Source organism: Contarinia nasturtii, unplaced genomic scaffold, assembly GCF_009176525.2.
Source record: "Contarinia nasturtii isolate CC-2019 unplaced genomic scaffold, AAFC_CNas_1.1 Cnas_scaffold_993, whole genome shotgun sequence".
Lineage (NCBI taxonomy): Eukaryota > Metazoa > Arthropoda > Insecta > Diptera > Cecidomyiidae > Contarinia > Contarinia nasturtii.
Genome location: NW_022198340.1, coordinates 1,682,310 through 1,696,254, shown reverse-complemented (window position 1 = coordinate 1,696,254; position 13,945 = coordinate 1,682,310). Strand labels below are relative to the sequence as shown.

Sequence of the window (13,945 nt, the reverse complement as noted above, 5' to 3'; positions counted from 1 at the left end):
AAAAATCAAGACATTTTTCGAAAATATTATTTACTTAAGATTCGACTCGTCCAGCATATTTAAGAACGAACACACACACACCATATCATTACATGGTACAAAATTTTCCCAGTTTCCCTGCCATTTATTTTCGTTTTACGCTCTAATATTATTATTTCAATAAATGTCAACATTTTTTTTTCGCTTTGTTTCTCTTTCAGAGACGGCCGTATATGTATTTATTGTTGTGTTCAAATGGTAATTTTCTCCATAAAACACATAATTTTCGTAGCATAAACGCCAACTGCCAACGGCACAACCGCTCAAAATTGTGTGTAGCATGTGTCGCATTTTGCTCTACATCTGATTTATTCCTTCCTTTCTCACTCGAAAATGCACATTCACCAAAAGCAATTATCATCCGTACACCATGATTATATTATTTAGTAACATTGACGTTGGTCTCGATCTATAAGAGATCGACGGTGCCTTTGCTTGCCTGATACACAGGGAAAATGTTTAAAAATTTCTATTTACTTGATTCACTTTGCGATCGCAAGTCTTTGGCATCAATTACGAAACGATTGGATTAAAATCACATAAAATAATTAATTGATACAGATATATATTCTTTTTAAACGTTATTAACCACTGTCGATAACAGACATTGGACATATCCAACAAATTTATATACTTTCAACATTTCCATTCTCCTTATGGCTATCATTTCTTTATTAGTTTCAGTTGCGGGCTATTTTGTTGTGGAAATCGTTTTTTTACCTTTTTTTCAGAAGCAATTAGTTAAGTGGTCACTTATATGACTCTATAGTCATGACATATATTTTTCTTTTAAATTATTTTAAAATTGTGAAAATAACTCATTTTTCATTCTGAATTGTACAATGAAATAAAAAAAACATCAAATGAAATTAAATCTGACTCAATTTGGAACATTCCATGCAGTGCATGGCATGCACAGTTTCGTTCGTAAAAATCGGGAAAACGACATTTTTGCTTTTTATCTTCTCATGGGTATCTTTCCTTTTACTTTTGTCACGATTGAATCTTTTTATGAAAGTAAGAAAAAAAAGAAACAAATCAAGGAAATCAATTTTCTTGAATTACATGGAGAAGTTTTTTTTTCAGTCGAATTTGAAAAATATTTCTGTTAAAAATAAAAAATTTCACAAAAAATAAGAAAATCTTTTCATTTCTTTCATTCTTTCAGTTTTGAATTTTATCAACTTTCTTTCTTTGACAAAAGATATGCGAGCTTTTCTTAAATTTTATACATTATTTGAATCAAAATGACAGAAAAATTCAGGCACATATGATATTTGGAATTGGATGCATAAATAGATGTGCAAGTAGTAGCCGTTTGTGTGTTTATTGAAACTCTTTTCTTCGATAAGTTTTGACAAAAGTTTTTTTCAAACATTTTCACTCTGGGGCAAAAGGAATCAATCCCTTGAATTACGGAAATTCGAAACTACACATTTACATCAATTTTACTTTTCGGAGTCGGGATTTACCCTAGATACGATGGACTTTTGGGAAAATTCTTTCGATTTCCTAAGGAGTTTTGAGGAAAATGCAATCGATTCGTTCATTAAAAATAAATATTATATAAATGATTACAATGTAATCAAAGGTGATTTTTTCATTGCAGAAAATGTATTAATTCATCTACGTAATGTGATCAGCTGATTTAAAAATATTGTAAATAATTTCATTTTTGTTCAACAGATGTAGACACATGTCTATTTTGATGTGTAATTCCAATATGGAAATCCACCACACCTTTTTCACATAAGAAATACAAAAAAACGTCAAAACATTCCATTGGAAATCATTCCAAGTAAATTTCTCAGTATTCAGGTTTGTTTACAAAACTTCGTAGTTTGTAAGAGTAGTATAAGTTTTGAAGTTTATATTATGTGAAACAAATGTCGACAATAGCAACACATAGTGAATCAGTCATAAAGCCACAAATTCTTTATCACGAATTGAAAGAGCATTGCAGAAATTCAAAGTTAATTACTGTAATATATTGGATACAGACCCATTCCTTTTGAGGTAAATTGCTATAGTTTTCAAAAAACAAATTGGATTTTAAATTAACTTTGTTGATGGTGATATGAGATAAGAAGTGAAATTGTCATGATATGCCTTTAAATCGATTTCATGACTAATTGAAACGAACGGGTTTTAGCCGGGTTTGAATTTGCAGAATATTTTTTTTAGTGAGACTTCGGTGTTATGTCATTTGGAGATGTTGATGAGAGAAAAATGACCAAAAATAAAATCGAACGATTGAACCAAAGCCAAAACTCTCATTCCAGTTGTAGTTAAAGAAACAAGTCACTTGATTTGTGTGCCAAAGAATCAAGGCTATTCATCTAAATATCGTGCGTATCATGGTCATAGATAGCCACCACTTCATCAAATAGTTATTAGCGATCTAGAGTCAAAATATACACGTGAGACTCCAAATGTTTGTTCGGTTAAAATACTATGGTTTTGTTGATAATAATAGAACATACAAAGACAATACATTTGGAGAGTGTGTGCGACAGTGGCAGTGAGAAACCAAATAACAACACGATGATAATAAATATGCGCATGTTGTAAATGAATGAAGAAAAAAAAACAAATCGAATCTCCTTTATGTAGCCGTACACGGTCGTGCACACACACACACATGCACATTTGCAAAAGCTAATATATATCTTGTGTACAAGAGACCATATAGTACATATATTGCAATACGGTTGTCGTGTATTCGGAACACAGTCGCACAGAGAGCCATGAAAATAAAACACCATACACGCGAGAGAGGAAGAAAGAAAGAAAAAAAAAGTTGGACACGAACAACAACAGCAGGCGAGAAGAAAAAACAACAAAAAACACGTTTATATGCAACACAAGCGAAGAGTGTACCTTGTACATGAACGCACACAACGAACGACAATGGCGAGAACGGCATTCGCGCTGTTGCTATTCGAATAGGCAAGTGAAATGTAACAAGCACACGCAAATTCAAATAAGACGACGACAACGTCGAATAAAAAACCAACAACAATACAACATAAAAGCGAATTAGGAATACTCGCACACACTCTCAGAGACGTGAGAGAGTTACATTGCGTCGCATGACAAAACAAAAATTGAATTGCGTTCAAGATGAAATTGTGTCTGTCTCTCGGCGTGTGTGTGTGTGAGAGTGTGTCTATTTTACAATTATTTGCTTCGGTAATATTTTCGATTGAATTGAAAATGTGTTGCCGTTCGATTTGGCTTGGATGGAGAAAAATACACGAATATGCAATTTGCCGCATTCGAAATTTTCGCTACGGTCGTAAATGTTGTTGAGCTTGAATGCATGCACATATTGTTTGTTGGAATGCACCCTGCATGGGGCTTTAAAAAGAATGTTTTCGTTTGGAAATTAATGACCGTTTTATAGTTCCGTTTCTCCCTTTTATTCGTTTCTCGTCCGTTTATCGAAAGGTGCATATTAAAAGTCGAACAGCATCAGCTGTAGATTGTTTACAATGCGCTACTTTATTAAAGAACCCAAATTAGTTGTATCTCTCTATTCATATTTTATGCGAGCTATTAATTTATGCGTCGGCTTTCCACACTTCGTTCATTGGGTCGTTGTGGGCATATGGGCAAGTGAATTTGTTGCAAGCAGGAAAATTGGCGCGAAATCTTGCATTTTCCTCATTTGCTACGTGCTCAATTGCACATTTTATCCGGATTTTTCAGCAACTTTTACCAAAATCAACTTTTGAAACATAAAATAATGAATAATTTTTCTTTTATTCATTCGTATGCATGTATGTATATGAGTGTATGTGTGAGTGTGTGTGTGTGTGTGTGTGTGTGTGTGTGTGTGTGTGACTATTTGTTGCTTTTGCTGTAAAACAGACAGAGAGATGATGTGGGCTTTCATGTTCCTATTTTGAACATACGTGCTATGAATTATATTGATTAAATGCGTACGCACACATGTACAAACTACAAATCGCAATTGCACAAATACACTCAGAAAGCTTTCATATATTTTTTTCTTCTGTATATTTCATTCGTTCGTTCATTCGTCGCAGAATGGAAAATAACAGCTATAGTTAAATATACGAGGCAACCAACTCACACATTCACAATGTTGCTCTCTCAATCTATGCGATTCAATGTTTATTTTTAACTTATTATTCCGTTTTTTTTTCTCTCGAGGCTTCAAGTCTTAGTCTTTTTCATACTTGCTCACCAACACATACAAATGCACATACAAACAAGCAAGCTCATAAAATTGAATAGCAACAAATTGAATTGAGGCTACTTTCCAGATGAAAATGATGATGACTTATTTCAACATTACACCGATTGAAGACGGAAATGTACAATTCAAATGAGAAAAGGAAGATATCCTTTTTTCCCAAATGGCCAAAGTGAAACATATTGCCGAACGTAGCGCAGTTATGCTCAACAGTTAGGTACTCTTTAAAGCAATTTTCTTAAGAGCAAATTGCATCAGGATCAATATCCAGAAATTTGCAAGCAAAACGGTACTTTTCCTCGGCAATTTTCAATTCATCACCAACAACGAATATCCGTGCAAAAGAGAATCGTGAACATCTCGATTTGCAAAGAAACAGACAATGATATGGGAACAATACATACCGTATGTTGATTGTTTTGGTTTTTCAAATGGATGGTTAAATGAGTGCGATTAACCATATGTCTCCTTGAAACCGTAACCGGTCGACATGATACAAAAATCAACAGGCGATGAAAAGGAAATTGGCAGAAGTAATACCACAGTCTTAGGATCGGTGGAAAAGTGTGAATTTTCTTGGATTTTTCTTCAATCGCATAAAGAAACCACCAATACAACCACAAATTGAAAGTGCAATGCGTACGCACTTTTTGTGTTGCGTATGTTTGTTAGTTTTTCTCTATTTTTTTTTGCATTTCCTCTTGATGTGTTGGTAAAATGTTTATACAATTGAAATTGTTCAAAGTCTCTAGACTAGAATCGGGTTTGAAACAAATACAATCAAATGAATGCATCACGAATTGAAAATGAAACGAAAGAAAAAAAGAAATATATTTCAGGCGCGCTTGAGCGCGCATGCAACGAACAAAAATATATTAGTATTTATCATCATTCTAAAAGTAATTTTGTGAATGCTATAATACTTATGCAATCCATATATACATCGAAAAATGTGATTTTTTCAAATGAGTTTGTAAAAGTGGATGCACTTGCATTCGGATCTTGCAAAAGGGCACCAAATATCATCGAATTTTATAAAATTGAATCGCACATATTCGTCGAATGATTGTGTCTTTGTGTGTGTGTACTGTGTACTTGATAGTGTTTTTTTTTGTTCAATAGCACCGATAAATGGAAAGAAAAAAGGCAAACGGAGCACTAAACATTCAAAATTTACATGCACACTCATACACATGCAAATCGTAAAATCCGAATGCCATCGCCATGAGTTTATATGGGGCCGAACAGCAGCAGCAACAGCAATGCTGCTTTTAGTGCTCTCATAATGAAATACAGTGTGTGTGTGTGTGTGTGTGTGCGCACCACTACGTATGCACAGCATTGGATGTGCTCATTTTTCACTTCGAACCATACTCACATCGTCGCTTCTCGTATATATTACACATACATTTATCGTTCGCATACCAGTATTGTGGATTCTTTTGTACAGTCGACTCTATTTCACATTTCAACAAAACGTAGTCAGTCGCTTACATTTAGTGTGTCAGAAAATTTGAAAGCAGCCACACAACAAAAACATAAATCATTTCGTTATTGTATTTTTATTCGATTTTCAAGTGGCATTCGTTCCATTTTTATTATAACTACAATTTCCGGGGTGATTTTTGTAAACAAATAAACAAACCAAACGCAATCCATTGGACATTGGTGCATTTGTGGTAAATTTTATTTTTATTTCTTTTTAAAAATTTAAAATAGCGAAATTATTTATTCCCCGTTAAAAATCACTATGATTTTTTTTGAAAAGAGTAGCTAACCGTTTCGAATGTTGTAGTGTGATGGTATTATGATTAGAATTTAAGTCCTTTTCATTTGCGAAAATCTAATCGGATTATTGGTGAATTTGAATTTGACGGTCCAATATAGTTCTGCCAGTCTAATTAGATTGTAATGCACTTTGGTCTGTCGAATCGAAAAGGATTCATGACGAGCATAAGGGAGAAAACCGTTAAAACAACGGATTTAATGGAAATTGTTAAGAATGATGTGGTTTTATTTTGCATTTCATATCGAAGAAGATGAAAAATCCTCAAGAAGAGAATATATAAAAATGTTAATCGTCAGGCTGCGAAAAGATATGACGAAAAAAATACCAACACATGCACATACACACATCGATGCGCAATCCATATAGCAGTTAACAGTACACATCGTACCCAATATATATGTACGTTGAGTTGATCAATAGGAGATATAGATGTGTGCATGTATGTGTTGCGTGTGCATGGCAAATGGGCACAGTAAACATCTCCAATATATTTTGCCTAACAAAATAATATTTCGAACGATGTAAATATTTTGTCGGTGTGTGTGTGTGTGTGTGTGTGTGTGTGTCTGTGTGCATGCGTATGTGTGTTTGGTGGCTATGTCGTTCGATTAGCTCCATGCTTCATTCCGAAACAAGGAATATTCAATGATAATAGCAATGGATGAATGATATTTTTTTTATTCTTCTTCAATATGCATGCTGTGCTATATAACATATTCGGTCGAATTGATTTGACAGCGAATGAATCAGTGTCGCGACCAGCCGAAGAAGTATTTCTTTATCAAAAAGAATAAGAAAAATGTCGTTATGTGTCGTGTTGCCTCGCAACATCTTTTTGTTCTTTGCATCTTGCTATCACTATTGTTGTTAATTATGATGTGATTTCAACACATTGCTCTTTATTTTGTCAGTTTGGTGCTGTTTGCTGTTGCTATTTCTTGTGTATTGCGAAGCATATGCGCGCGTATTCGACACATAGTGGCAGAGATAGAAAATGCGAGTATAGTCAACGAGAGAAACTCAACTCATATACACACACACACACACACACATACACGAAGCGAATAACATTCAATTACAATCACGAATAACTATAGTGCGTCATTCGTTTTTGGCATACACTGAACACGCGTATTTTTCTCTCTCGCAGTTAGTGCTTTCGATTCTTTTTGCTGCGGTTTCAATATCTGACTTGAGCATGGACTCACTGACACACAGTGTTTGCTGTTTGTTTCTTTTTTGGCGCTATGTTTGTGTGTGCGCGCGCTCTCTTACATTCGCATTCGAATACCGATTTATATAATGAAACCTAATTTTATTTTTTGGTGTGTTAGCCAAAAATAAAGAGTTTACTTGATTTTCAATTATCATTGTAGCATATATTTACAAATAAGATGGTTTGATTTGTAAATAAATACAGAAACATTCGGGTAAAAAACATAAATAATTAATCAACTCATGGTTAGCCAATGATTTATTCTATGTAATTCAGAATTTCATACATTTTTCGCCTCAAATTTTGTGCATTTGTGGTGGTATTGGTGCAAATTGAATGCGTCGCAAATTAAAATACAGATCCACACACATACAGACAACATATGTATTTGCAGTCATTCTAGTTCAGTCTGAAACATACCAAATAAACAAACATTTCATACCAAATCTATATTATAGACTTTTGTAGGCAACCAACGATATATAGCACCACGTATAACCATATGCAAAGTGTAGAAATTTACATGCACAGAAACACACGCATACATACTCGCGCAAGCACACACACACGTACGTTGTCACAACGTGACCAAAATCAAGTCGGAATTCGGAACGAAGAACAAAACCCAACAGCCAACTCAGTACTATATTTATTCAAAACACACATACGCACACAATTCAATATCAACCATTCTCAATCTCTGGTTGTGGCGCATTTAGCAAGCTTGCATACACTCTCTCACACACATTGACACTGCAACACAATTCGAAACATCGTCAAAATCTCGACGACAAATTCAAAGCCATTCCGTACATTGGTCGGACAGTAACTGTTTTTTTAAATTGTTGTTGAATGGAAAGTGCCACGAATTAGCGTGAAATCCTAGTCAACATTAATTCACACAAATCGAAAAGGTCCTTATTACAAAACAATTGATTGTGAGATTTACGAGTATTAGATTACTTTGGCCACATGGATTTTATGTTGAAGATAGATTAGTTTGTTTTGTATTGAAAAGTTTTTGAAACTCATATCATATTCATGTTTTATAATTGCAGAACACATCAAGAGATTAACAAGCCCGCCGAAGTGAGGTGGACGTGGTGGTTCTCACACAAAACCAGAAGGACATTAACCAAATCCGGAAAAGAATAATAAATTACAAAACCGGATTACCATGGCTACAGCAACAACGTTGCTGCAACAGCAATCACAAATGCAAGAGCATAACATCGAGCTGATGTGTCGCATATGTGCAGTTGATTTTAAAATTGCCACCGAAGGTGTACCCATTTTTAACACAGATCAATTGATGGACAAAATCAAAAACTATCTACACATACAGGTAAGATGAACGGTATTTGGTGTATATAGACATAACTATAGGATAATCAATTGGGAAAATTTGAGTAAACATTTTGGTGAAAATAATCATTTTCAATAAGAATAAACATAAGCGATTGATAAAATCGCGCGAAAAGAAATATTCTTCCCTCACACAAAGAGTTGCCTAAATGTTGCTTTCGATGTTTTGAAAACAAAAACCGCATTTCATCTTTTTGCCTGCGAATGCGGTTCTTTTATTTTGTGTATACAAAATCTATATTCCAACCTCTTACTGCAAATGTTCACCCTTTACTCATTTCAATCACAACGAAATGAAACGGAAATGCAATTCCCAAAATGTGTTTATTTTGTCCCGATGGACACTTTTGAGTAACTCAATAAATTCCATGCCGTTTCTTTTTGTTGACTTTGATCTTTTGCTGATGACATGATGTGCCTTTTTTATCAGTTGGAACTGAGTCGGTCGATAGAGTGTGATGATGTTGCAATGTATATTTTTCCATGTTCGATTCGTAAAATGTTTCACTTTACAGTTTTGTGCGTTTTAAAGTGGTGTGTGTGTGTGCCAAACGTGTGTTAATGTGAGTCTCAAATACATGCACATACACATAGCCATTATGTGATATCATTATTGTGTATGACCAAGAATAAGTTTAAAGTTACAAAATCAGCGTAAATTGGTTTGTATTTGTCACCCACTTACACTCACAACCATCGAACCCAGCAGAAATATCACGCATAACGATCAAAATTCAACTCACACAATCGCATATAACCGAGCTCTTTCTCTCAGTTATCGTTACTTGATTCGCAATAGCGCCAGAAAGTGTCGTGAGCAGAACAACGTTTACCGACTTAGCAAAATGTAAAACCTTGCAATACGAATGAAGCGCGAGAGCGAGTTATTTAGCTGCTGATACTTTATTTTTTCATCATCTTCTTCTTGTTCGTTTAGTCGTGTGTTTTGTGCGTTTCTCGTGTATAAACTCGCAAATTTGTGCTGTATGTATTGTTTAGTCCATTAAGTGGATTCACAAAGTACGGCTCCTAACATTTTCTACATGTCGACACTGTACCGTGTGACACACATTTAAACTTTTGCATTCGTATACACATACATGTACATTGGCAATTTTTCGCTTAACTCTATCGATTTTTATTTTTAAGCATTGGCACAGGGGCCGTAGAACTAGAATTTACTTAGAAGTTTTGCATGCAATTGCACATTCACAAACAAATGCACACAGCTTACAAGCAGTCACAGTCTATGCGAACAGACTACAGAGTGATGCTCCGATTCAAATGAGAGTATATTTTTGAAAACCGAAAATTTAAACGAATTCAACGAAAACTCCAACAACAATGACATTAAAATCAATTTGCATGCATTTGTTATAAGTGGTGAATGTGTTTGTGCGCATTTGATTGACCGAACAAATTTTCGACACACACGCTCTTAATGCCCAATTTCCAATGACACACAATAATTTTACACATTAACACTTTTGAGATTGATTTCATTTAAATCAATTTGTATTTGTGTTCTCTTCAGGTTTTTTGTTCGCTTCTCCTTTTTGCCTCAAGCGCATTAAAATCACATTCATACTTAAAAAATTACGCTCTGCTCTGTGTAGTGATTCGTGTCGTTGATGACACAAAATTTGACACTTATTGCTATAATAACGACTATTTTATTTCAATGTTTCTACATCTCGAATTGAATCCAAACAAATTAAAATAAAAACAAACAAAATATTGCTAATCCAAATACAATACCGAGCTTGTGCATTAATTATGACTTTATAAACAAACATTAACCAGCTGATTTTTTTATGATTTGGATACAAATGAACGGCGAGAGAACATAATTTCATTCGGTTTCGTTGTACTGTTTGTGTTTTTGTTTGTCGCAATTTTCTTTGATGTGAGAGTGATCAGTGTTTTCATAGATTCGGAATTTGGTCGCATACTTTTCCTTCGATAATTTATACCAGAAAGTTTGTCATGTGCTCGTGTGTTTTTATTTGGAATATAATTCAGTTCGAGTTTTTGGTCTTTTAATGAAATTGTCAACTTCGCCTTTCCTCCAAGTATATTTTCACAATTTTTCGTTGTTCGTAATTACTTGGTAAAAATGGGTTTGTAAAAATGTTGTTTCAAAGTTAAGAGTAGTGATTTGCATTCAAAATTGGACAAATTACAACTGCAAGTGTAATAGTTTCATAATGCAGAAATTGCATAAAGTGTTGTAATCTGTCCAAATTAAACCATTTTATAGCCCGATAATTTGTTCAGTGTATTTAAATAATACAAAAATGATTTCAATTTCTCATATCCTCGTTTTTCCATTTGTTCATGATTTACAGGTCAATAATTTGGACAAGTTGTCGCATCTCGTCTGCAATGAGTGCGTTCGAAAAATTGAGAATTTCCATTGCTATGCACTGATGGCGCATAAAAATCAAGAATTGTTCAATATCATGTATTCGGAAAAGATTTATCGTGAACACTGTACGGCATTATCGTCGTTAAACACAACGTTGTATCGTGAGCCGCCAACGCCGCAAGTTCAACAGGTGCAACCGAAACCGCCAAATACAATCACAATTCAGCCAACTCCACCGATTAAAAAGCAAAAGGTTCAACCACAACAAAAGCCGATTAAATTGCCTCCGACAACAGTGATAACACCAGCGCCTCCGCAAACTGCACAACAACTACAACAACAACAGCAGCAGCAACAGCAACAACAACAACAACAGCATTTGCAGCAAACACAACAGGTAATGTTCAAGCTCAATGATATATTATCACAATTTATGCCAAATTTAACGTTTCCTTCTTTCAATACAGCCTGTGGCCGTTTTATCCACGGAGGACATCACAATATTCACGTACCAAGATTTGAAATTGGGTCAAGTTATAAAAGATCAAGAGTTGCAAAAGTTGATATTACGTGCACTAAAATGGAATGAGCCGGGCAAAACAATTGATCAACAATTGGATCGGTTGAAAAATGCCAGTTTTCGTGGTGTATTGAATAATCCGGATTTATTGCGTGATGAAGATCTTGTTCAGTTGCTTGGTCCGTACCTCGATCATGGTTCGTTTGCGCCATTAGATACGAGTCGAACGACATCAGTTGATTACTCGTCAAAAACGATGATGGATCAAAATGTCACCGAAATGGAAGTGGGAGTTGATCCGGATCTATTTTTCCCATACGATGATGATGAGTCAAAGGGCATGGATGTTGAAGTGACAAAAGTGACGAAACCGAAGAAAGAACGAAAAAAAGCCGAATCACGTAAGTCACCGAATAAAAAGACTTCAACAGCAGGTTCGTCGTCATCGTCTGTATCGAGCATCATTGCGTCCACATCACCACCGCCAAAAATTCGCATCAAAGCCGAAGGATTGTTTAAGTCCGCGTTTTCAAAGAATTCAGTCGCGATACCGAAACCGGTCATCGTTGTTCCGCCAAAAATCGTTCAAAATAAAACGACCACAACGCCGGCCATTGTGAAGTCGAAAATCGGCAACGATATGCCATCACTATCAGTCATACCGGAAGCGAAACTTAAAGCCCCGGTAACGGTTGCAACAGTGACTAAAACAAGTGTACCAACACCAACATCAACAATCGTTGATAAGCCAATCATTTTGCAAACGCCGCCGTTACAGCCGCCACCAAAGATACAGATTCCAACGCTATCGCCGGCAAAAGTTTCGACAACAACACAGGCTGAGCCTGTAAAGGCGTCGAAATCCGAACTAAGCACACCGACAAAGGAAAAAGAACCGGAAACACCACCGTCCAATCCAAAGCCAGATACTACGACCACAACAACCGCCAAAAATACAGTTGTCACCACGGCAGCAACAACAACAACGACGAATACAACAAGCAAAACATCCTCAAAAGTCACAGCACCGAAAGCCGAGTCGAAGAGCCGACAATCGCGAAAGGTGAAAATCGATCAGAGTGGCCCAAAAACACGTGCCCGTTCCATTTTCAGTACACGACACAAATGCGCCATTTGCAGTAAACGATTCTCAACCACCGGCAATCTAAATGCTCATCTTAAAACACACAAACCGAAAGGCAAATTTAATTGTGATAAATGCGGTCGAATGTAAGACTGTTACGTCGAATGTAAAATGTATAAAATTGATTTTGTTTTTCAATTTACAGGTTTAAGAGCGCGATGAATTTGCAGAGGCACAATGAATACCATTTGGGAGAGAAGTTTTCATGTCGAACATGCGGACGCGTATACCCTTCTGCCAGTACATTGAAACAACATGAGATTTCGCACAGTAACATTCGACCACACAAATGCAACATTTGCCAAAAAACATTCAAGCGAAGTCAAGATCTAAAATTTCACACCAATCAGGTAAAATTTGCAAATCAATGAAATCAAACCATTTTATTTGCTTCTGGAGAGGAATTATAATCCATATTTTCTTCCCTCTTAGCATACTGGCGCAAAACCTTTTCAATGTCCATTTTGCCCGAAAGCTTGTAAGTCTTAATTTCTGAATAGATTTGAACCGTTTTTACACTTTTGAATTACTAATTCACCACCATTTTCCACAATTTCAGTCGCAAGTTCCGGTAATTGTTTCTCTCACCGTAAGCGTGTTCATTCAGACAAATCGTTGGCGCCAAGCCCAACGACCACCACAACCACCACCAACAAACGATCGAATGCGGTCGAAAATTCAAAGAAACTAGTAAAGGCCTGAGTAACGGAGAAAATTGTTGTCGACACGGATAAGCGGCAAAAATTCTCATTTCTTCATAATTTCATCACGAATTTATCGAAAAATTGTTTTCTCAAAGAGAAAAAAGTGAATAGCAAAATTGAACCAACAACTCAAACGTGATTGAATCATGAATGAAACCAACGAAAAAAAAATCATATTCGAAATTCTGTGATATTTCTTTAAATTAAAGTTTGAAAATCACGATACGATGATGATCATATATTGATGGGTGGACAATTTTAAGTTTAGATAAATTGGTTTAGAATTAGATAGAGAAAACAAAAAAATAATAATGATGTGTAATTTTCTTCGTAAAGAAGTAAAAAAAAAAATAATTCGGATAGTTTGAGTTCTGAATAAAATCGCCACACACAAACAAAGTGAGCGCGTGCGATTGTACTCCAGATTGGAGCACAACATATATAGATAAAACGGCGGATTAAATTTTAAATATATATTGCCATATTTTCACTTTAAGTTCAAAAAAAGCAGCAAAACAATTGTGTTCTATGCTTTTCTCAAACTTTAATTTTAAGCAAGCGAAAAAAAATAAAATCTT

The 13,945-nt window shown here is 35.3% G+C and overlaps 1 protein-coding gene across 4 annotated transcripts; it reads left to right on the top strand.

The window, feature by feature from the left end:
- The first annotated feature begins 1,889 nt into the window (after positions 1–1,889).
- On the top strand, positions 1,890–13,930 carry LOC116343336 (serendipity locus protein H-1-like). 4 transcript variants are annotated; one of them, XM_031771339.1, is made up of 7 exons: positions 1,890–2,055; positions 8,325–8,611; positions 10,980–11,396; positions 11,467–12,749; positions 12,809–13,013; positions 13,096–13,141; positions 13,223–13,930. In XM_031771339.1, exons 2-7 carry the CDS (start codon positions 8,444–8,446, stop codon positions 13,363–13,365), a joined length of 2,262 nt encoding a protein of 753 aa, XP_031627199.1. In that variant the 5' UTR covers positions 1,890–2,055; positions 8,325–8,443; the 3' UTR covers positions 13,366–13,930. The 4 variants fall into 4 exon arrangements, with proteins under 4 accessions (XP_031627199.1, XP_031627198.1, XP_031627201.1 ...); XM_031771338.1 differs by lacking the exon at positions 1,890–2,055 and adding an exon at positions 5,705–5,940; XM_031771340.1 differs by lacking the exon at positions 1,890–2,055 and adding an exon at positions 8,069–8,180.
- Positions 13,931–13,945: the final 15 nt, after the last annotated feature.